Below are 24,730 nucleotides of genomic sequence, written 5' to 3' on the forward strand. Positions count from 1 at the left end.
GTGGTCACCTTCATCGCAGATGCTTCTGGGGAATGTGTTAGATCAGTGGTCCCCAAACTACGGCCCCCGCCGCATCCAGCGCTTGGAGTGCCAGCGGCTCCAGCTGAGGCCCCCGGCAGGTCACGGCAGTCGGGTAGCAGCCTCCGTCCGCCCGGACAGGAAGCTCCTGCCCGTCACTGAATAGTGCTCGACGCGGCCGATGTGGCCGCTCGAGCACTATTATTACAGGTGGAGCGATGTGGCCGGAAGACACCCCCGGCGCACATCGCTCCTTGAACCTGGGTGCGCGGCCGCGTGATGACGTCATCGCGCGGCCGCGCATCCCTTCCCGGCCGACAGCAGCCCGAAGATAGAAGACTCGGGAGCCGCTGCCAGAGGTGAGTATAGGATTTTTTTTTTAAACCAGCAGCAAATATATTTTGGCGGCCGGGGGCATTAAATAAAATGATTAAATGGTGGAGGGGCAGTATAGGGAATAATTAATGATGGAGGTGCAGTATAGGGAATAATTAATGATGGAGGAGCAGTATAGGGAATATTTAATGGTGGAGGAGCAGTATAGGGAATAATTAATGGTGGAGGGGCAGTATAGGGAATAATTAATGATGGAGGTGCAGTATAGGGAATAATTAATGGTGGAGGGGCAGTATAGGGAATAATTAATGGTGAAGGGGCAGTATAGGGAATATTTAATGGTGGAGGAGCAGTATAGGGAATAATTAATGATGGAGGTGCAGTATAGGGAATAATTAATGATGGAGGTGCAGTATAGGGAATAATTAATGATGGAGGAGCAGTATAGGGAATAATTAATGATAGATGGGCAGCATATGAAATAATAAGTGGTGGGGGGAAGCATAGGAAATAATCAATGATGAAGGAGCAGTATAGGATATGTGCAGTGTACAGAGGAATTTCTTATTTTTTTTTTATTTTTTAACTTTAGTCCGGCCCTTCAACGGTCTGAGAGGGACCGTGAACGGCCCCCTATGTAAAAATTTTTGGGACCCCTGTGTTAGATTATCAGCCAAAGATGGCGCTCTTTCTAATGTAGCCCAAAGATCCCTATGGCTGAAACAATCGTCAGGGGATTTCAGATCGAAACCAAATTTGTGTGAAATACCTTTCACAGGAGAATTTCTTTTCGGTCCAGAATTGGACACTATTCTGGAGAAAGCAGCAGACAAAAAGAAGGGATTCCCACAACCAACATCTCAGAGAAGAACTTCCTTTCGTGATACCCGGGAAAAAATTCCATCCTACCGAGGTAAAGGCAAACAGAGATGATGGAGTTATCCCCAAGGGTGTAGAAGTAGAGGATACAATACCACTCTCAGCTACCAACCCACCCCTAGCAAAAAACAATGAGTTGGATTCTCTACCTCCCCGTTCTTTTATAATAACAAGAATTTACTCACCCCAACTTCACCTTCTCATGTGGGAAGAAGTACATCTCTCTTAGCAAAGAATGTAATTTCTCCTGTACCGACTCATCAATTAAAAAAGGAATTCTACTCCCCTCTCTTCCTTATCCAAAAAAACAAACGGGTCATACAGGATGAGCATAAACTTGAAGAACTTAAACAGGCATATCAAGTACAAAAGATTCAAAATGGAGTCTCTAAAGTCTACAACACCTCTGATTCCTCATAATGCAGCTCTTTGCACCATAGACCTCAAGGACGCTTACTACCACGTCCCAATCCACCCCAGCTCTCGAAAATACCTAAGGTTTGCGGTCTTATCTCCAGAAAACAAAGTACTCCATTATCAGTTCAGAGCTCTACCATTCGGGATCTCCTCAGCACCCAGGCTATTCACAAAGATAATGGCAGAAGTAGTAGCCATACTAAGACTAAAGAACATCCTGCTAATTCCTTATCTAGACGACCTTCTATTAGTAGCGAATACGGAAGAGAATTTAATATCCCAAAGGAATACAAGAGACCGTGGAACATCTGGGATGGGTCATAAACTACGAAAAATCTCCAACCCAGCACCAATCTAAAATTCCTGGGCATTCTTCTGGACTCCGTACACCAGTGTTCACTACTTCCAGAGGAGAAAGCTCTCAATCTTATGTCCCATATAAAGACCTTTCAGAGCAAACAAATATGCTCAGTCAGAGAACCAATGAAGCTCCTGGGTCTCCTCACAGCATGCATAGCTTGTATCCTTTGGTCCCAAAACCACACAAGGGACTTGCACAATTGGATACTCAGATCCTGGAACAGGGATCTGAAATAACTAGAGAAGAAAGTAAAGATTCCTTCCTTTGTGAAAGTTTCGCTGGACTGGTGGACTACAAAGGAGAACCTAGGCAGGGGCTTAGAGTGGAACACCTGGCCAATGAATACTACCCTGACTGATGCGAGCAGGTTGGGGTACAAAGTTACCAGGAAAATCGGTCCAAGGTCTATGGTTACAATCAGAAAAAGACAAATCCTTAAATTACTAGGAATTAAAGGCAGTCTGGGAAACCTTAAAGACATGCTCAAACCAACTCCAAGGACAGAACATCAAGATACTATCAGACAACACAACTACGGTAGCTTACCTCAGGTGTCAAGGAGGTAGATGCTCTCCCACTCTGCTCAACCTATCAGAGAAGATTTTCCAATGGGCAGAAGATTATGTGTTGTCTTTGACTGCAATTCACCTGAGGGGTCAGAAAACAGGGAAGCAGACTTCCTAAGCAGACATACACTGGATCCTCACGAGTGGTGCTTAAACCAAGAGGTATTCCCTCATCTAATACAGGAATGCGGGACCCCCTTAATAGACTTACTTGCCACCAGGGAGAACAAAAAAGTGGATCATTACTTCTCCCTACAGAAGAACAGTCAGGATCATCTTCTGGGTGCCTTCAGCTACAGTTGGGGAGTAAAATTAGCTTATGCCTTTCCCCCGTTCCCTTTTATATCGAAGACAGTTCAGAAGATCAGAAAGGAAAACCTCACGATCATCCTAATTGTGCCCCTCTGGCCAAAGAAGAGCTGGTTCCCAGTATTAAAAAACATGGCCCTGGACGACCCAATCCTTCTTCCTCGAAGAAAGGATCTCCTGTACAAAGGGGCAGTATTTCATCCCAGCCCAGAGTTATTCAAACTTTCAGCTTAGATCCTGAGAAACAGATGCTAAAAGCCAAAGGACTCTCGGACCAAGTCATTTCCACCTTACAGGCAAGTAGGAAACTTGTAACCTCTGCAATTTATTTAAAAATCTGGAAAAGATTCTCTTCCTTTTACCTCCCGGAAATTCATCGTAGTTGTGAAGGAGATCATGGCTATTTTGTACGTCATCAGTCATATCAGACCCAGCATCCACTTCACATAACCCGTCTAGTGGTTCTTTCGTTAGTTTTATTTCTCTTGTTTCTCTGCTTATAACTTGGGTGGGGTTTCTATTCTAACAAAAAATGGCACATCTCTAGGGACCAGAAGCTTAGCGCTCACTAGCACCACCTAGGGGGGAAGGTTTCAGGGAAGCACCTGGGCATTTTGTTTGTATGAAGACATCAAATAGTGCAACATTTCTTTGTGTGAAGACAGCCAATGGTTGTACATTCCTTTGGGTGCTTGCATCCAATAGTGTTGCATTTCTGGGGTCAAACCACCCAATAGTATTGCCCGCTTGTGTACTTAGACGCCCTATGCAAAATGTCTTATGATTTCCTAAATAAGGAAGCTCCTGCTAAAAATGAACTAGAAGTGAGTTCAACCACGACTGTGTGTGTGTCATCTTTGCATACCAGCGCTGGTTCCTTTTAACAATCTAATTTGGCAATCACCTTACAACTGTGACGGGGACTGTTGAAGCCTCGTGTATCCAAAGACCCCTGCGGTCAACTTTAACATAGTGTATGCACCCTGGTAGGAAGAGGAAAAAAAACGTAGAAGCGGGGTGGGGAGAAGAAGCCAAAGGCGAGTATAGATTTTTTTTTAAGACCGATGGCGGATCCTCATAAAGGGTCCGGGTATGGGCGGCCATGAGCCCCTATGAAGCCAAAGGCCCTTCCCATACCCCCTATATGATGATCCACCATTGAGTGAGGAGTCTGAATTAGGGATTCCCCTAAGTGAAGTAAATATTACACCCAGCCTGCAAAATTTACTATATTTTGCACTAGAATACCAGAACATTTTACAGCCGAAATCAACGCCATTTGGGGCGTAATATCAAAATCTAATATATATACATATATAAACAGTAAAGTGAACAGCAGTAGAGAGACACAAAGATTATAAACGAGACAGAATAATATATTGTAGTACATGACAAACTTATGGCTGGAGCTAATATATAGATGGGCTCACTTAAAAATATATATTTTACAATCAAACATTTGCTGATGATTGAGGACATGCTCTTGGGTCTCTCAATTATTAAAGATGTTATAACTATAATTATCGTCAACTTTCTCATATTACATCATACGTGTTCTGAGTTATTTTTTGATTAAAGGGAACCTGTCATCAGGGACCTTGACAGGTTACAGAAGCCCATCACACCTGCTTTGTAAATTTGTCTTTCTGCTTTCTCTAGGCATTTGCATTACAATATAATTATGTGTTAAAACTTACCTTGCGCCCTGACAGAATCCTCTTTTTAGTCCTAGGGGTTGGGCTTTGGTTTGGATGCATTTAAAAAAAAACAATGCAACGTCTGTGCTGCTCAGCTCTCAGTCTCCACCTTTGTGCTCCTGCACAATGCATCAGAACCAAAGCCCAACCCCAAGGACTACACAGAGCATTCTGTCAGGATGCAAGGTAAGTTATAACACACAATTATGTTGTAATGCAAATCCAGAGAAGGCAGAAAAGGCATATTTACAATGCAGCTGTAATGGGCTTCTGAAACCTGTATTTCGTGAAAATGAGGTCCCTGGTGGCAGGTTCACTTTACGTAAAATGATGTGATCTGTAGCTTTAACATTTCCCAGATTCAAAATGTAAATACGGCTTTACCACTGTGTGAGGACTTCTGATGATTAACAAGATCAGCCTTTCGAGAAAAACATTTCCCGCAATCTGAACATGAAAATGGCTTCTCCCCGGTATGAATTATCAGATGCTGATCAAGATGTGATTTCCGAGCAAAACATTTCCCACAATCTGAACAAGAAAATGGCTTCTCCCCTGTGTGACTTTTCTGATGTCTAACAAGATTCAGTTCCCAAGAAAAACATTTCCCACAATCTGAACATGAAAATGGCTTCTCCCCTGTGTGACTTCTCTGATGTCGATCAAGATGTGATTTCCGAGCAAAACATTTTCCACAATCCGAACAGAAAAACGGTTTCTCCCCTGTGTGACTTCTCTGATGTCGTTGAAGATGTGCTTTCTGGTTAAAACTTTTCCCACATTCTGAACATATATATGGATGTTCCCCTGTCTGACTGCTTTGAAATGTTACAAGGTCTGATTTTTGGTTAAAAACCTTCTCACTTTCTGAACGTAAAGATGGCTTTTCCTTTGTGTGAATTCTTTGATGTCTTACAAGATTGTCATTTGAGGTAAAACCTCTCCCACAATCTGAACACGAATATGGCTTCTGCCCTGTGTGAATTCGTTGATGTTTAATAAGATGGCTTTTTTGAGTAAAACATCTCTCACATTCTGTGCACGAATATGGCTTCTCCCCCGTGTGAGTTCTTTGATGTCTAACAAGATTTGCGACATCCGTAAAACATTTCCCACATAATGAACATGAAAAGGGCTTCTCCCCTGTGTGACTTCTCTGATGTCTTACAAGATCTGAATTTTGGTTAAAACATTTCCCACATTCTGGGCATGAAACAATCCCCCCTGTGTGACTTCTCTTGTGTACTAGAAGAACCGTTTTCCTTTTGTAACATTTTCCACATTCTAAACAGGAAAATTGCTTCTTTCCTTTTTGACTTTCCTGAACATCAGCTGTAACATCAAAATGTTTTTCACTCTCTAAACATGAGTTGATGTTAACACTTCCTGATGATTCAGTAGAAAGGACCCATTTAATAGGATATGACGACAGATCTTGTGTGTGAAGGTCTGATGATACATCTGGGATATTGTCATGATCTTCAGATGTATCTGGTGTGATACATCCATCACCTGCTGTAACATGTGATGATATCAGATGTTCCTCTGAGCTCCTGGTGTTGTCATCTGCAGGGAATAAAACAGATTATAAAATATAACCTTATCATTGGTTGTGGTAAGAAAACTCTGAAGATGTATCACAGGACATTTGTGTGATATCAGCAATCCGGGTACATGCAGCATTTCTTGTCTGCCCATGGTGGCTATGACTTTCCTGCTTACCATAAGGTTCTGTATTATTACTGGTGTAACATCTCAGTCTCCTCCTCCGAGGTCCTGGTGAGCAGTATTCCTGACCCTCATAGCTCCCACCTTCCAGCTTTTCTTAGTCTATGTCTCCATGTTCTGTATTGTGTTATCACTCGTCTCTGCTTTATCTAGTGGTTACTACTCACCTGGGCAGTTACCTGTAGGAATCTCCTCCTTACATCGCTCATCGCCCCTCACATATGTCTCTGGGGCAGGAATATTCTTCACATCTTCACCCTGATACACAAACTGAGAAACAAATATTGGAAGAAGTCACCAGACGATGGAGAAGTCACACTGAAGGATTTAATTGATAAAAAATAATCAGAAACTATGATGGAGACCAGATATGACCTGACAGGAGGACATATCTGAGAAACATAGCTGCAGGTCTCCACCATGTTGTTTCCTTCTCCAATCTCCAACTTTCTCATTAACAAAGAATTCAACTTTTAATCTGTTCCAGAAAAAAGTCAGACACATATGAGGACATTTATCAGAACAAATCTGTATGTACTAGTTACTCATGACAACCAATCGCCACTCAGCTTTCATTTTCCCACAGCAGTTTATAAAATTAAAGCTAATCTCTGATTGGTCTCAGATAAATCTCTTCTATAGAGGCTATATATGGAGACAGGATATCAAAAATCAAAGTTTTTAAATAAACCTCCACAGATCAAAGAATGTGTCATGAAGTCTCATCTCCATCTACCTGATGATCCTGTGGGACATATTTCTCCTCTGAACAATCCTGTGGTAGAAGAAGAGGACTGGGACATCTCTCCGGTGATGTTCTCTTACTGGATCTACCTGTAGGAAACATCCAGAGACTGAATTCCTTCTTTCCATACAGATAATGAAAGGACGTGTGGATTTAGTCCTGTCTATTACCTGCTGATGTGAGGGGCTGGTGGTCCTCCATCATGACGTCCTTGTACACATCTTTGTGTCCTTCTAAATACTCCCACTCCTCCATGGAGAAATAGACAGCCACATCCTGACACCTTATAGGAACCTGACACACACAATGATCCCGTCATCACCCAGATCCCTTCATAGCGTTACTGTATAATGTCCCAGCATTCCCAGCAGTGTCACCTCTCCAGTCAGCAGCTCCATCATCTTGTGGGTGACTTCTAGGATCTTCTGCTCATTGATGTCATCATGTATCAGGGGGTGAGGTGGAGGAGCCGGGATTGGGCTCAGAGTTCTCCCCCGTCCTTCATACACAGGGGCCTGACAGCGCCCACTAGAGGTCTTCTTCACTACTGTGTAATCCTGGTTATGGAGAGACACATTGATAAATCTCCCTCCATACATTTCCAGAATCTCTCACCTCTCCAGTCCTATCATCTGTTATTCCCATAGATAATGATGTAATGTGACCTCATCACAATCTCTCACCTCTCCAGTAATATAGAAGAGAATCTCTAGGGTGAGCTGGAATATTCTCTCCACCCTCCTGTCTCTGTCCATTGTTTGAACCTGAATAAATAGAAGGTAAGACAAAGTAAAAACATATAAAATTAAATTACTGTGATCAATCTATGAAAACACTGAGGAGATACTGATGATCAGTGGTAGATGTTGCCTCTTGTACGTCCGATAAATTCACTGCCTTCTAAACATGTTAGGTCTAGGACCTCATCTTCACCCTTGGCTTCTTCTACAACTGAACCCTCACCACTGCCTTTCTTCTCAGTCTGCACCTTGCAGAAAGCCACAGCTGTTGGCAGTTGTGTTTTATTGTCTCAATAGCTCTCTTCTGATGGTCGACCATCCGCACACTTATGCTCAAATAAAAGTTATTGGGAATCTTGGAACTCTGTCTCTGCTACTCGGACAGGGGCAGGTGGATGGGCCACTGAATCAAAACTAGGAGAGTCATCGTACAGGATGACCAAGTGCTCCATGACTTGTTGCTGAAATGGCTTTGCTACTTTGGGATGAGGTTGGGCTGTGCTCTACCAATTGAAGATTAGCGTGGTGAAGATAATCCAATGGAAGTTTTGGCACTGTTTGTCATGTAATTGACCAATGTCTCAACTCTAGTTTCTTTTGCATTGAAGGAGCAGGTAGAGGAGTAGGAGGCTGACAGCACACCACAAAGACACCCTCATGGTCCAGCACCAGTCGTGCTTCTACACTGTTTTTGCAGCCTGGAGAGGGACATTAGAAGCTCTAAAAACAAGATAAGGTCTTGATCCAAGGGAAATGGGTGACATAGCAGTGCTGACTGTGTGTTTTATTGATTAGGTGAGGCAGCAGAGTGTGTCATTGTGTCTTATATCCATCTCATGACTCTGTGTCTCATCTAACTTTCTATGTGTCAGATACGTGTCAGTGAATGTTCAAAAGCTAAATGAAAGTGTATATGAACCTGTCAGAACACAACATCTCATAGCACAGAGGAATCATGAAGTGTCTGCTTAGAGAGTTCCCGCCCACACTGCCGAATCTTACACTGACCAGTCTAGAGAGTGATAGGTGCAAAAACAGCAATACAACTGACTAAAATTGCAAAGTAAGGGGTTAAAAATTATCTTTATTGTGTAAACATTGGGGATTAAAATTTGAGAACTTTATATCATGGCCAAACCCCTTTAATTCCTGCTTTCCTCCTTTTATAAAACGTATGTCATGGTCGGTAGTGGACTGTCAGGGTGAGTGGTGGTGGACCCACTGAACCACCACAAGCGATGGTGTAAGCCGACACCTGGGAGCGGAGTCTAAGTGGCACCCGGTAATCACCAGAGCCTGCCGCAAAGCGGGTTGGACTTGTTGTGGCGGGATACTACCAGGTCGGTCCACAGGCATGACAGTAAGACATTGGTGGAATCAGCCTCAGGAGCAAGAGTAGGTACTTGCCGGGAGAAGCATTTCAGGATGACAGGCTTTAAAAAAGAGACATGGAAGGAGTTCGGGATGCGAATGGTGGGTGGAAGACTAAGCTTGTAAGCCATGGGTTTAATGCACTTCAGTACCCAGGAAACGAGGATCGAGTTTGTAGCTGGGGATCTTTAGCCGGACATATCTGGAGGACAGCCACACTTTATCACCCGGAGAGAAGACTGGAGGAGATCAGCATTTCTTGTCAGCCTGGGTTTTGTAGAGAATGAAGAGTTTTCTCCCAGATGGATTTAAGGTCTTGGACCAATTCTTCCACGGTAGGAACATCAGAAGGCACGGAAAGAGGTGGGCGTGGATGCCGTCCATAAACAATAAAGAAGGGAGCTGCACCGGCAGATTCAGAGTCCAAAGAATTATAGAACTCCGCCTAAGGGTGGACTAGTCGTCCTGTCGAGCAGAAAAAAAGCGCCGTAGATAGCAGCCCAAAGTCTGACTGACTGCGGATGATAGGTAGAGTAGAAGTCCAGCTTTACTTGAAGTTGCTTACATAAAGACCGCCAGAACCTGGAAACAAACTGGATCCCTTGGTCCGAGACAATGTGCTGAGGACGTCCATGAAGCCGGAAGAAGTGGAGAAAGAACAAGCTGGCAAGACGAGTAGCTGACGGCAGACCAGGCAGAGGAATGAAGTGGGACATTTTATAGAAACTGTTTGTGACCACATAGATTTTGGCATTCTTCTCTGCTGGATGGAAATAGATCAGGAAGTTAAAGCGAGAGAAGAAGAGGGAACAACGAGCCTGCTCTGAATTGAGAAGCTGAGCAGTCTGGAAATATAGGAGATTATTTTGATCAGTATAGATACAGACCAAATGACGAGCTCCTTCGAGAAGATCACTCCATTCTTCCAAGGCAAGCTTTATGGCCAGAAGCTGCCTATCACCTATGGAGTAGTTTCTCTCAGAGGCTGAGAAGGTTTTCGAGAAGAAGCCGCAAGTGAGAGTTTGGCCTTTGGGCCCTTTCTGGGCAAGAACGGCACCAGTTCCTATCGCAGAGGCGTCAACTTCTAGCAGGAACGGTTTCTCCATATCAGGCCGAGTGAGTACAGGAGCAGAAGAAAAAGCAGACTTCAGCTTGAAGAAAGCTTCTTCAGCCGCCGGAGGGCAGAGCTTAGAATTGGCGTTTTTCTTGGTCAGCGCCACAATGGAAGACATGAGGGAGAAAAATGTGGTATGAATTGCCGTTAGTAATTAACGAATCCTAGGAATCTCTGGATGGCCCGAAGTCCCACTGGGCTAAGCCACTGAAGGACCACAGACAATTTTGTGGTATCCATCTGTAATCCCTTGTCAGAGATGATACACCTGAGTAAAGGAAGACTCTTTTGATGGAATAGGCACTTCTCGAGCTTGGCATACAGGCAATTTGCCCTTAGGCTCCAGAGTACTAGTCACATTTGAGTCCGATCGGACTCGAGGTCCGCAGAGAACACCAGGATATCATCCAGGTTGACCATGACACAAGTATATAGCAAGCTTCTGAAAATGTCGTTGACGAACTCCTGGAATACGGCTGGTGATTACATAGTTCAAATGGCATGACAAGATACTCGGAAGTGTCCATCAGAAGTATTAAAGGCGGTCTTCCATTCATCGCCTTCACGGATGAGATTATACGCCCCACGTAGGTCCAGTTTAGTGAAGACCTTGGCCCCACATAGGCGATCAAAAAGCTCTGTCCTCAGAGGCACACAAAGAAGAACCCAGCACCATTAAGGGGAGAGGACTTGTGTATGAGCCCCTTCTGCAGATTCTCCTTCAAATAGGCTGACACATCTGCAGTTTCATGCAGATAAAGTTGATACACCCGACCCAGTGGAGGAGATGTACACGGAAACAAGTCTATAGGGCAGTAGTATGGACGGTGCGGTGGCAGAGCCTCTGCTTTGTTCTCCGAGAAGACATCAGCAAAGTCCATATATGGAAACCCACCGGAGGCTTGGAGGACACCAGAGAAGACATGGTGGACACGGGATGAAGTTCCACCAGACAGCATGACGGGCATTCCGGTCCCCAGCGAAGATCTTCCCCAGTTGAGCACAGGAGCATGACGTCGCAACCACAGAAGGCCCAGTAGAAGAGAGGACGTAGACCAAGATAGCACATAAATCAACAGTCTTTCCTTGTGCAACACCCCAACTTGCAGGCACAGGGGCTCAGTACTAGAGCGGATCGCAGAGGATCTGCCCACTGACGATTGATATGACAGGCGGCTTCTCAAGACAGACCACAGAAAGGTGATGCTGGGAGACCAGGGCAGCCTCCATGAAGTTCCCTGCAGCACCGAAATCCTGGAAGGTAGAAGCTAAAAAATGGCTACTTGTACCAGAGCTGAGTAGGACAGGTATAGAGAATCTCTAGGGGTGTCTGACGGGCTTTATCCACCTGCATGGCCTTCTCTAAAGCAAACAAGGAGGGCTGCTGTGGTGGTCTTTGGAAGACTGGATACAAGCGGGGCAGTCGGCGGGTCCTAATCTGTGCATGTCCAAGACGCTGCTCCTCCAGATGCTCTCAGAAACGGATGTCAATCCAAGTGGCCAGGATGATGAGGTCACTCAGGGAAGACCGCCTGTCCTGTACAGGCAGAACGTCTTTGATTCAACTAGCCAGTCCTTTCTTAAAAGTGGCAACCAAGACCGCTGCCTTCCAACAAAGCTCAGAGGCAAAAGTGCGGAATTGAACCGCATAGTCGCCAACAGTCCCCTTGACGCAAGTTTCAGCAGAAGAGGCCCAGGGTGGTTCCTTGAAGACGGACCAGAATTCAGCAATGAATGTGGCGAGATTGGCCATGACTGGGTTGTTCCTATCCCAGAGAGGGGTAGCCCATGCCAGGGCTTTCCCCGGAGAGTAGACTGACCATGAATGCAATCTTAGACATTCCTTTGGCAAACTGTGTAGGCATCAGCTCGATGTGCAGTGAACACTGGGTGATGAATCCCCTGCACAACTTGGTGTCTCCGTCATACTTGGAGGGCACGGACAAACACAGTCTGGGTTCTGCAGAAGACGCTAGCTGCTGTAGCTGAAGGTGCCGCAGGAACTGGATGCTGCTGTTGGGCAGCCAATAACTGCTGCATGATGGCGGGAAGCCGGTTGCCCTGCAATATGTGGTGAGGTGATCTGGCAAGGGTCACAGGAAGAGGCCTGCTATTTATCAGGTCAGCGGCTGGCCACAGCTAATTAGTGACACGCTGTCCCTTTACATTTCACAGAGACGGTGCACGCCCCCACTCTGGGAGGTGGGAACGCATGCGCCGGACCACAAGAGCCGTCTCTGACACATGAACGGGTAAGTCAGTCTGCAGCAGCCACGATGGGGGACATGGAGGTACACGGGTGTGCCTGAGACCCGGGACATGGGTTGCAGGAGCACCCGTGACAACCTACTGTGCCAAACTATACAGTGACAGCACCTTTAGCATCTTAGTCTTAGCGCGCCATATTCACTGACAACAGCAATATTATTTAGCAAGCCCTCTGCCCCTGTATATAGCCAGCCAGCATTCCCCCAGTAACCAGCATTTCCCCATTAAATAACCAGCCCCCTAATATAGACATACCCCTGCCCCATTATATAGCCAGCCAGCCTTTCCCCAGCCCCAATTTGCCCAGTTTGTCACAACTTGTACGCTGAACAGTGATACGGACCTGTCCCTGTTGGACCGATCATGGAGAAGACCTGAGGGGGGCGTTGGAAACAACATGTCCAGATTATATGGTGGTTACACAACATACAGACATCTATACAGAGAAATATCTGCAACAATTTAAAGTATGTACAGACCTGCACACTCACTATAGCCATGAACTGTAGCCATCAATAGCACAATCCTACAGCAGGCAGGGCCTGTCACATAGCTGCAGACCAGCGCAGCCGCCCCCGCGAATACATCAGGAGGGCGGGTTACATCATATCCTGGTGCATGACGCACTTATAAATCTCCCCAACTGTCCACAGCTTGTGGTGGCAGTTACCGGGCAGATGCCGGGTGTCCCCTCTCCCATTCCTGTCCTCTCCTCCGCACTGGTCACATCTTCTGCTGGTGGAGTGACACACAGCCCGGCCAATGAGGAACCACCAACCTCCTTATGTGACCCCGGCCAGGAGGAAACCCCAAGCCAGAGAGATGGAAGTGACTACACACCTACCTCCACCTGCAGAGCTTCAGATATATGTGACAGGATCTGTGATGATGTCATAGTCATGTGACCAGCCCCATGTGTGGGAGGAGTCAGGCTCCTGGCTTCGTTGCTGGAGAAGCTATAGGACCTGTGATGATGTAATGACCATGTGATTAGTCACATGTGTGGGAGGAGTCTGGCTCCAGGAAGTGTTGATGGAGGGGGGGCCATGTGAGGAGAAGTTGTGACCAGCACTGAGACTTGTGTTGTTCTGTCCCCGCGTTGTGTAATAACCAGCAAAAAATATAAGACTCCATTTATTATCATGGGATTTTTGTGCATCCATTTGCAGAAATCTTCCATCAAAATCCATTATAATAAAATCTTACTCAAAGATCCGGGGACTTCCTTCTAAAATAAGCTTTTGCCCAACAGCGCTGTAGTACCCTTGGAGAAAAGCCAGTGAGGGTCGAAAACAGAGCCCGTAGACTAATTCATAGCACTGGCAACTAGAATACACGTAGTGGCGAAAAGGAAATCGCCTGATCTCTCTTTTACCGCGGTCAAAAATAGAATGAACCTACTGATGTTGTTTGAGAGAATTGAGGCGACCAGGAATGATCCTTCCAGCTGGCTGAAGGGATATGGAACCTTTGGATTGCTTCGCAGGGCACCCCCAATCTTGAGAGGCCATTGATACTATCACCCTAAAGATTTATCTGTAACTCCATGGCTCATATGATTCCTCTATCACAGCAAACTTCCTCGCTTATTACACTTACACCAATTTTGTGTTGAAGCCTTTCTCTCTCTTTCCCCCCCGTGTGACCCTACCCCTTCTCGCCTAATACTTCATTGCTCAATTGAGTCAGTAGGTGTCTATGTATCCGATGAGTCTTTGTTATACTTCCCCCTGCAAGGGGCATTTGTTTCGCCAGTTCTATTGTAAGGCGTCTTTATGCTTCTTGATCAATAAAGTTACGGTTTGTCGAAACTAAAATAAGCAATTAACATTATGCTAATTAGTCTAAGGGGGTTACCCTACCCCTCTGTGATCTGGCCTTATACACAGTCTCACCCCCTCCCTGCTCCCTCAGCACTTGTACAGTGAGCAGGAACTGCTGGAAAGTTCTTTTGGGGTCTTTATCTTCACCAGGATGGACCTTCCTGTAACTTACTGCTAATCTCAAATGTATGTGAAGGGGATATGAGAAGAAGACATCTCCCATCACCAGAGCCACCAAATGCTCTTCGACCTCCCATCATCTTCCTAGAATTTATTTTACAAAATTGTCTGAAATCTTTTATTATTCCCCTCTTCTGGCCAAGCTCTACAGGAAGATGTATGATGACTTTACATTCTCTACGATGCACTGCCTCGATCCAAACCCCACCCCTCACCACAAAGAGGAAACCACCAAGACAGTCAAAGTTACAGGCAAAGTGGAATACCTAACGTCAGGGCCCCAGAAGTCAGAAGACCTTTGTATACACTGCATTGTCTGCATGAAGTCCAGGTAGAGTAAAACTTTGCATAGGAATATAAGGCAGTCAGTTCCTCTATATTAGGGGTGAACAACGTTTATCAATCCGGTAGCACACCACACCACTCAACTTTAAAAGGGCCCCACTGGTAACCAGCCCCCAAGAAGATGCTGTATAGCAATGATGCCATCCCAGAAACAACTACTGCATAACACTGCATTTGTACAGTACCTCATACAGACCCCAGAGCTGACTACCATGCTCAAAGCAGACTACAATAATGATGATGGAAATTATCCAAAGCAGATAATAAAAATGGAGACTCTCACCTCCAGCAGGCACATATAATAATGGAGACCTCTGGGCAGTTCTTAGTAATATTGGAGACCCCAGAGCAGGCTATTTTACTGGAGACCACTACCCCCTCCCCCATAGCTGACTATAATACAGGAGCCCTCACCAGTATTTACATAATACAGGAGTTGCCCCCTCCCCAGAGCTGACTATAATTCATGAGGCCCCCCAGCACAGAGCTGATGATAATACTGGAGACCCCCTAGAGCAGTGGTGGCGAACCTATGGCACGGGTGCCAGAGGTGGCACTCGGAGCCCTTTCTATGGGCACCCAGCACAGAATTTACCAAGGCTTCCTCCTGCAGTCCAAGACAACCCAGGACATGCCATGCTCAGTGCTATTTTAAAGTGACACCTACTTGGCTGCCAGGACTACAGGAGGAGAGAGAAGGTGTGGACAGAGATTATCATTGGAGCTCCTGCTTTGGGTGCCCTGATTCTTCCTCTTTAGGGGCCCCTGGAGGGAAGCTACAATCCAAATTTCTCCTGCTTTCTATTGTATTGGTGTCCTCAGGACACCAATACAATTGAAACTTGTGATTGCAGAGATCAATGGGTTACTGCTATAATTGTCATGTTGGCACTTTGCGACCTAAAAGTGGTTTTTGGTTGTAGTTTGGGCACTCTGTATCTAAAAGGTTCGCCATCACTGCCCTAGAGCTAACTGTAAGGCTGCATTTACAAAAACGTATGTCCCCGGGCCGTAGCTGGGCAGACATACATCCGATGCCATGGAGAGGAGGAGGGTGGACCCCTCTCCATAGAGATAGACAGCGCACGTCGCCGTGACACGGGGAAAGATAGGCCATGCCCTATCTTTTACCCATGTACAGAGCAGTAGAGTTCTATGGGGCAAGCTTACGGCTGTATATACGTCCCCCAACGGTGGGGTGAATGCAGCCCAATACAGTGGAGAATTTTCCACCATCATTAGTTTTTCTGGAGACACAGTTTTTCCTAAGACACACAGCTGTACTTTAACTCTCCTAGACATAATTTGACACATCCTATACAGGTCCAGTCAACAGTTACAATTTCTCGGGAAAGGGATGATTGCCCACCTGGGTCCTGGACCCATTATACGACCCTGAGATGGGAAGACATGCTGCCATTAGGAGTTCTACCTAAGAGCGGAGTTAGGTTTTGGAATTGTGACTTAACCCTCCCTCATGCAACCTCAACTCCACTTTTTTGAAATGTGGGATTGAAGAGGCGGGCAGAGAAATGAGTCTGTAATGACCCAGCCTGCAGAATTTACTATATGCATGCAACGATCCAGCACAATCCTTGGTGGGTTAAAATAATCTCAATTCTTTATTTGGTTCATGTTAAAAATCCATAGGCTTACAATATAGATCCCCGTTAATACATCTCTGCCGATCAACGCATTTCAGCCGCACCGGCTTTAGTCATGATTATGGCTGAAACGCATGGTCGGCAGAGATGAATAAATGAGGTTAGTACTAAAAATTATTGTCCATCTTTCTTGTATCCAATACTTGTCCTGGGTTAGTTTTTTGATCAAGTAAAATGGCTTTGACATCTCCCAGATTCAGAATGTAAATTTCGATTTGGCACTCCGTAAAGAATTCTGAATGTTAACGAGATACAGTTCCAAAGAAAAAACATATCCCGCAATCTTGAAAATGGCTTCAGCCCTGTGTGACTTCTCTGATGTATTACAAGATCTGATTTTGGTTAAAACTGTTCTCACTTTCCGACAATGAAAATGGCTTCTCCTCTGTGTGAGTTCTTTGATGTCTTACAAGATTGGCATTGGAGGTAAAACATTTCCCACAATCAGAACATGAATAAGGCTTCTCCCCTGTGTGAATCCGTTGATGTTTAATAAGATGGCTTTTTTGAGAAAAACATTTTCCACATTCCGTGCATGTGAATGGCTTCTCCCCTGTGTGAATTTTTTGATGTCTAATAAGATGTGCAATGTGTGTAAAACATTTCCCACATAATGAACATGAAAATGGCTTCTCCCCTGTGTGAGTTCTTTGATGTCTTACCAGATCAGTTTTTTGGTTAAAACATTTTCCACATTCTGGGCATGAATATAGTTTCTCCTCTGTGTGGATTCTCTGGTGTATTACAAGAACTGTTTTCCTGCTAAAACATTTCCCACATTCTACACATGAATATGGCTTCTCCCCTGTGTGAATTCGTTGATGTTTAACAAGATGGTGTTTTTGAGTGAAACATTTGGCACATTCAGTGCATGAAAATGGCTTCTCCCCCGTGTGAGTTCTTTGATGTCGAACAAGATTTGCGATGTCTGTAAAACATTTCCCACATAATGAACATAAAAATGGCTTCTCCCCTGTGTGACTTCTCTGATGTCTTAGAAGATCTGGTTTCCTGTTAAAACATTTTCCACATTCTGAACAGGAAAACAGCTTTTTTCCTGTTTGACTTTGCTGAACATCAGCTATAGCATTAAAATATTTCCCACTTTCTAAACAAGAATTGATGTTTACACTTCCTGATGATTCATTATAAAAGACCCATTTAATAGGATCTGGGATATTGTGATGATCTTCAGATGTATCTGGTGTAATACGACCATCACCTGCTGTAACATGTGATGATATCAGATGTTCCTCTGAGCTCCTGGTGTTGTCATCTGCAGGGAATAAAACAAAAAATAAAATATGGCCTTAACATCTCAGTCACTGCCTCCGAGGTCCTGGTGAGCAGTATTCCTGACCCTCATAGCTCCCACCTTCCAGCTTTTCTTAGTCTATGTCTCCATGTTCTGTATTGTGTTATCACTCGTCTCTGCTTTATCTAGTGGTTACTACTCACCTGGGCAGTTACCTGTAGGAATCTCCTCCTTACATCGCTCATCGCCCCTCACATATGTCTCTGGAGCAGAAATATTCTTCACAACCTCACCCTGATACAAAAACTGAGGAACAAATATTGTAAGAAGTCACCAGACGATGGAGAAGTCACAGAGGAGGTTATAGATGCTAACAAATAATATATGCTATGACGACCAAATATGAGCTGACAAAAGGAGTTAGCGGGGAGACATAGCTGCAGGTCTCAACCATGTTGCTTTCTTACATTAAAGAACAATCTCCAGCTTTTTCATTAACAAAGAATTAAAATTTGAGATGTTCTTGAAAAAGACAACCATAAAATTGTAGTCACATTGAGACTATATGGACATGAAATAGTACAATAAGCCAATTTTAAGAAGTTTTATGACTATAATAATTTTCCACAGATGAGAGAAGATGTCATGAAGTCTTATCTCCATCTACCTGATGATCCTGTATGACATATTTCTCCTCTGAACAATCCTGTGGTAGAAGAAGAGGACTGGGACATCTCTCCGGTGATGTTCTCTTACTGGATCTACCTGTAGGAAACACATCCAGAGAGTGAATTCCTTCTTTCCATACAGATAATGAAAGGACGTGTGGATTTAGTCCTGTCTATTACCTGCTGATGTGAGGGGCTGGTGGTCCTCCATCATGACGTCCTTGTACACATCTTTGTGTCCTTCTAAATACTCCCACTCCTCCATGGAGAAATAGACAGCCACATCCTGACACCTTATAGGAACCTGACACACACAATGATCCCGTCATCACCCAGATCCCTTCATAGCGTTACTGTATAATGTCCCAGCATTCCCAGCAGTGTCACCTCTCCAGTCAGCAGCTCCATCATCTTGTGGGTGACTTCTAGGATCTTCTGCTCATTGATGTCATCATGTATCAGGGGGTGAGGTGGAGGAGCCGGGATTGGGCTCAGGGTTCTCCCCCGTCCTTCATACACAGGGGCCTGACAGCGCCCACTAGAGGTCTTCTTCAGTATTATGTGGTCCTGGTTATGGAGAAAAATATTACTTCATACATTTCCAGAATTGCTCACCTCTCCATTCCTATCATCTGTTATTCCCATAGATAATGATGTAATGTGACCTCATCACAATCTCTCACCTCTCCAGTAATATAGAAGAGAATCTCTAGGGTGAGCTGGAAGATTCTCTCCACCCTCGTGTCTCTGTCCATTGTCTGATCCTGAAAAGAAAGAAGATAAGAAAAAGTAAAAATCAATATAAGAAAACAATGAGGAGATACTGATGATCATTGGTGGATGTTGGCGGCAGATGCCTTCAGGACAAAGCTCTCAAGAGGGGATACTGTTTTTTCGGGTAATAAAAGCCGGCAGCTCTTCCTCTTCAGTGGCATTAGGGAAAAAAGTGCCGCATGAGGACCGGGAGCAGAGATGCTGGAGGATCTTCAGGAACTGCTGTAGCTGAGTGGGGAGAAGACTGTGTCCCATGCCATAGTTATTTTCCCAGAGCGGTTTAGCCCCCCCCCACCCCAACCACTGATGCTAACAGCTGGATCAGACGGCCAAGCCGTAGCAGGATCCTCTGGTGCTGACCAGTAAGAGGCTTCCTTCCTCCTCTGCAGACACTGGAAAGAATTTTACTTCCCACAGCAGAGGCACAAAAATGCCAGATCCGACCCTGCCCCCAGCAGCAGACACAGGGCCCCTGCATCGGATAACTGGTCACCATCTCCTCCATGTGCAACATCCCCCACCGGGCCTAGCCTTTTCGTGGATTGGGGTCAGCCTAAGCACCTGAGTGTCTGGCTGAGCGCAGCCTAGCACTCGTCTGCGGTCATGGTGCTAGGTACCAGAGAACAGAGGCCTCACAGGTCTCCGGCAGGTAGAAATGCAAGAACTGGAGGGAGAGGCTGAAGTGGTAGAATGTTTCTCCCTGGGGTAACCCTGATGTAGAGGTAGGGATTCCTGGTGGTGGTGAATGTGGCGCCCTTGGTAGTAACAGCCTCAGGTGTCCTGGGTCGTTGGCTCAACCGTGCCCCAGCACCCTGGTACCCCGACTCACCTGTCTGCGTTTCTGCATCAGCTCCGGTGGTCAGACGTGCACGTCCCCACCTCTTAGGGCGCACGCACGCGGACTTCCGAAAATGTAAAGGGCCAGCCCCAATCAACCGTTGATTGGCGCTGGCCATTTCCAGAATCCTTCTTAAGCCAGTCTCTCCCTGCACACCCTGTCGGATCTTTGTGCCTCACAGCCTTAGAAAAAGCTTGTCTGATGTCCTGTGCTAGTATTCTGAATTCCTGTTGTAACCCCGGTTGTTATAGACTTCGATCCCGTGCTGCCTGTCCTGACATTCCGCTACGTTTTCAACTCTGATCCTGCGCTGTCTGTCTCGACCTCCTGCCTGTCCCCGACCACAATCTTGCCTGTCCCCGACCACGACATTGTACTACATCTTGGCCGCCACCACAGACAAAGAGCGACCTGGTGGTACCACGCACAGCAAGCCCAACCTGCTTTGCGGCGGGCTCTGGTGAAAACCGGGTGCCACTTAGACTCCACTTTCAGGTGTCAGCTTACGTCATTGTCCACGGTGGTACAGTGGGTTCACTACCCCTGGTGCCTGACAGTAAGATCCAGCCATAGATCCTGCCAAGGTTCCGCTACCTGACCTGGCTTATCTTATCACCATTGTGGTCCAGCAGATTTCCCACTCAAGGCCAGCAACTTGGACAAGTCACCCTGCAGAGAGGGTTCATACATAAGTCCATTGTGGCCTTAACAAGATCACCGTGAAGAACTGCTACCCATTGCCGTTGATCACAGAACTTTTCGACCACCTGCATGGAGCCAAGGTCTTCACTAAACTAGACCTATGTGGGGCGTATAACCTCATCCGTATCCGTGAAGACCGCCTTCAATACTCGTGATGAGCACTTTGAGTATCTGGTTATGCAACAGGAATTGGTCAACAACATTTTCAGAGACCTGTTATATACCTGTGTGGTCTATCTCGACGATATCCTGGTCTTCTCTTCAGACCTCGAGTCCCACGTTCGGCAAGTCCTCAGACGTTTAAGTAACAATCACCTATACGCCAAACCCGAGAAGTGCCAGTTCCACCAGAACTACGGTTCCTCTGGTACATACAGATGGATCCAACTAAGTTGTCTGCGGTTCTCCAGTGGCCTCGTCCAGTAGGTTTTTGTGCTGTACAGAGATTCCTGGGCTTCGCCAATTACTACTGGCAGTTTATACCACACTTCTCCTCCCTTGTATCTCCCATTGTAGTGTTGACCAAGAAGAACGCTAATCCTAAACTTTGGCCTGCAGTGGCTGAAGAAGCCTTCCCTAAACTAAAGTCAACCTGTGCCTTAGCTCCAGTTCTCACATGGCCTGATACAGAGAAGCCATTCCTGCTCGAGGTTGATGCCTCCTCAGTAGGAGCTGGAGCAGTATTCACCCAGATAGGCCCAAAGGGCTCTTTTGAATGTTATTCCTCCTGAGAGATTGGTTGTTGCCGTTTCAGTGGATCTTCGGCAGCTACCTCCTAGCAAGACCTACGTCCAATCCACTCTTCGGAGGAGAATATTGACTTGGGGACATTGCTCACGTGTGGCACCCTGGAGTGCAATGCTCGGTTGCCCTCATTTCCCATTTCTATTGGTGGCCTGATCTGGTCAAGGATGTATGGGATTTTGTGGGTTCCTGCACTTATTGTGCCCGAAATAAGCCATCTCATTTCAAACCTGCTGGTCGTCTTCTGCCGTTGCCAATACTAAGCTGCCTGTGGACTCACATGGCTATGGATTTTATCACAGACCTTCTGGTTCATCTGGGTGGAAACTGTCCGGTTTTCCAAAATGTTCCAAAACACTTTGATCCTCTGCCAGGTCTGCTCCATGCTTTGTCAGTCTGTTCTTCCCGCACATCTTCCGGCTTCATGGACTTCCTCAGCACATTGTTTCTAAGTTCTGTGCAGCCAGCTTCATGTGAAATTGGACTTTTTCTCTGCATATCATCCACAGTCCAATGGCCAAGTGGAAAGAGTTAATCAGACTCTGGGCTTCTATCTCCGCCCCTCAAGACGACTGGTCCACTCTGTTGCCATTGGTCGAGTTTTCTTATAACTTCCTGGACTCAGAATCTGCCGGCTCTGCTCCATTCTTCATAGTTTATTGACAGCACCGACGCCCTCCTCTTCCTCTGTCTGCAGACATTCCTGCTGTGGAAGGGTTGCTCCAGGATCTGAAGTCCATCTAAGAGCAGACTCGACTTTCTTTGCTACAGGCTTTTATTTCAAACCAAAATGCAGGCCATTTTTCTCCAGGTGACAAGGTGTGGCTATGTTCCAAAATATGTCCAGCTGAAGATCCCTAGCTGCAAACTTAATCCACGCTTCCTGAATCCTTTCGGGGTGCTGAGGCGCATCAACTCTGTGGCCTATAAGCCATGCCTTCCTCCCAGCAGGCGCATCCTGAACTTCTTCCACGTATCTCTCCTTAAGCCAGTCATCCTGAACCGCCTCTCCAGGAAAGTTCCTCCCCCTGCTCCTGAGACCGACTTCACCAATGTCTTCAAAGTAAAGGAAGCTCTGGACATGAAGACGGTGAGAGGTAAGCGGTTCCTCCTGGTTGACTGGAAGAGGTCCAGGCCTGAAGAGAGGTCCATGGTCTCCTGCAGAGATTTCTCGAGACTAAGAAAAGGGGGAGGCTCACCGATGCCTCTCTCAGTGCCCCAGTACCCTGACGCACCTGTCCGCATTCCTGCGTCAGCTTTGGCGGCATCTTCAGGAATCTGCAGGAAAGGGAAGACCTAGCGTCAGCTCTACACCTACTCTTGTGTTTTCTCCAAGGCATAGAAGGCCTTCACCCCCTTCGCCTCAGTTCCACATGGTGTGAGCAGATGTCCACTACCAGCCATCCAGTTCTTTCTCATGTTCTCTACAGCTAGGCCATGCACGTCACCTCTGTACCAGCCACCTGAGCCTACAGCAGACTTGTCTGAATGGTCAGATGCCAAAGACTGCTACCTCCATGACCAGAGCCAGAGTATTGAATGAAGCCCCTGCCCACGGCTGCTCCCGCTCCTGTTGGTCATCGTGGAGAGTACCACACAGTATCTCCTCTTCCCTTCCCCCTCAAATTTCTCCTAAGATTCAAAATGCGGATAATAATTCCCTTGGGGGGGGGGGGGGGTAGCAGCAGTTCTTCTGTGTCTCTCCCCCTATTGGTCTCTCACTTGTTTCATAGTTTAGTTCATACGGTTGAAAAATAACACTTGTCCATCAAGTTCAAGCAAGGAAGGGAAGGGATTGGATGAGGAAGGGATTTAGGGGAAACAATTTCTGGGTTTTAAGGATACTGTGTCTACAACTTTAGCTACTAATAACTCTTCAGCCATCAGGTCCTCACCTTTACCTTCTACTGCAGCCGTACCCACCCCACCAGTTTTCCCCTCAGAAACTGTCACTCAAGTAGCCATCCCTCCAGTTCTCAATCCATCAGTGGTTGTCACTCAGCTTCCACAGAGGTGCGGCTAGATGACGGAGCATGGGAAGAATTTTATGTCTGCTTTGAGGGGCCCCTCGGAACCCACTTAAAGCAAAAGATAAAAGAAAAATATTGGAGGAATGAAAAATTCAACCTTGATTAAGCTTGTACAGGTGAAAGCAAAAAAGGAGGAGGAGGAGAATCGCAGGTATCATTTGATTCTGCACACCTTTACTAACAGGCTGCAGGCTTTCGCTATATTAGCCAGCATAATCGGAGAAAGAGCCTCGCCACATTGTACTTCATTATTTTGCTGTATGGATTTTTCGGGGAGGCACACAGGCTTAACAGATTTTGCGTGGCTTTGTTACAATGAGCAATTCTGAAGAAGGCTGTGCGCCTGATGATAGCGGTGTTAGCCTCTTCTTCTTAGCAGCAAATCAAGATTTCACTACTGTCTCAGCATCCGGAGTTCAGCCAGGGTGTTTATGGCAGTAAAACGAAAGCTTTTGGTATTTTGGGAATACGTGCAGATTAAAGCACAAGTCTACCATTTCCTGTGTGGCTCAACCCAATGCTAGTTGTTTCAAACACAACAAGGGACTTACCCCCAATTCTGTTAGAAAAGGGGGAAATGCCAGTCAAGATAAACAGGATGCTGTGGTATCTAAATAAATACACAGATCCAGCAACAGCTCAGTTTTTGGAGAAGGGTTTTCAGCAAAGTGGACGTGCCAAGCAGGGGCGAATGGAGCCGGGGAAGCTCTCCGAGGCTACTCCACACCCCGAGTAGCCTCTGCAATTAGGTTGCATAAATAATAACAATTATAGCTGAGTAAAAGATTTAGATAAAAAAAGGTCGCTGGTTGCTGCACTAAAGGAAACTACTTCAGAAAATACTTTCCTGGTGGTAGATTTCCTTTAAGAAGGTTAATGGTTACGGATCAGCTCCCAGCCTTGTACTCCGGAGCAGCTGCCTCGAAGAATGCATTCAGAGTCTCCCTCACATATCTGGCAGTGCAGAAGGGGTGCGAGAAGCGCTGATAAATCTCCCCCACTGGCCACGGCTTGTGGTGGCAGTTACCGGGCAGATGCCGGGTGTCCCCTCTCCCATTCCTGTCCCCTCCTCCACACTGCTCATATCTTCTGCTGGTGGAGTGACACACAGCCCGACCAATGAGGAACCACCAACCTCCTTATGAGACCCACGGCCAG

The 24,730-nt window shown here is 46.1% G+C and overlaps 1 protein-coding gene across 1 annotated transcript in view; it reads right to left on the reverse strand.

The window, feature by feature from the left end:
• Nucleotides 1-24,730, reverse strand: part of LOC140066021 (uncharacterized) — a gene marked incomplete at its 5' end in the record, with an annotated part of 94,756 nt that overhangs the window by 7,642 nt on the left and 62,384 nt on the right. The window contains 4 exons of the mRNA XM_072113584.1: nt 4,960-6,149; nt 11,896-11,986; nt 12,102-12,342; nt 16,889-17,837. Of these exons, the coding sequence (XP_071969685.1) occupies nt 4,960-6,149; nt 11,896-11,986; nt 12,102-12,342; nt 16,889-17,837 (2,471 nt within the window). The remainder of the gene's footprint in view (nt 1-4,959; nt 6,150-11,895; nt 11,987-12,101; nt 12,343-16,888; nt 17,838-24,730) is intronic.

This window comes from Engystomops pustulosus, chromosome 6 (assembly GCF_040894005.1).
Source record: "Engystomops pustulosus chromosome 6, aEngPut4.maternal, whole genome shotgun sequence".
NCBI classification, from domain to species: Eukaryota; Metazoa; Chordata; class Amphibia; order Anura; family Leptodactylidae; genus Engystomops; species Engystomops pustulosus.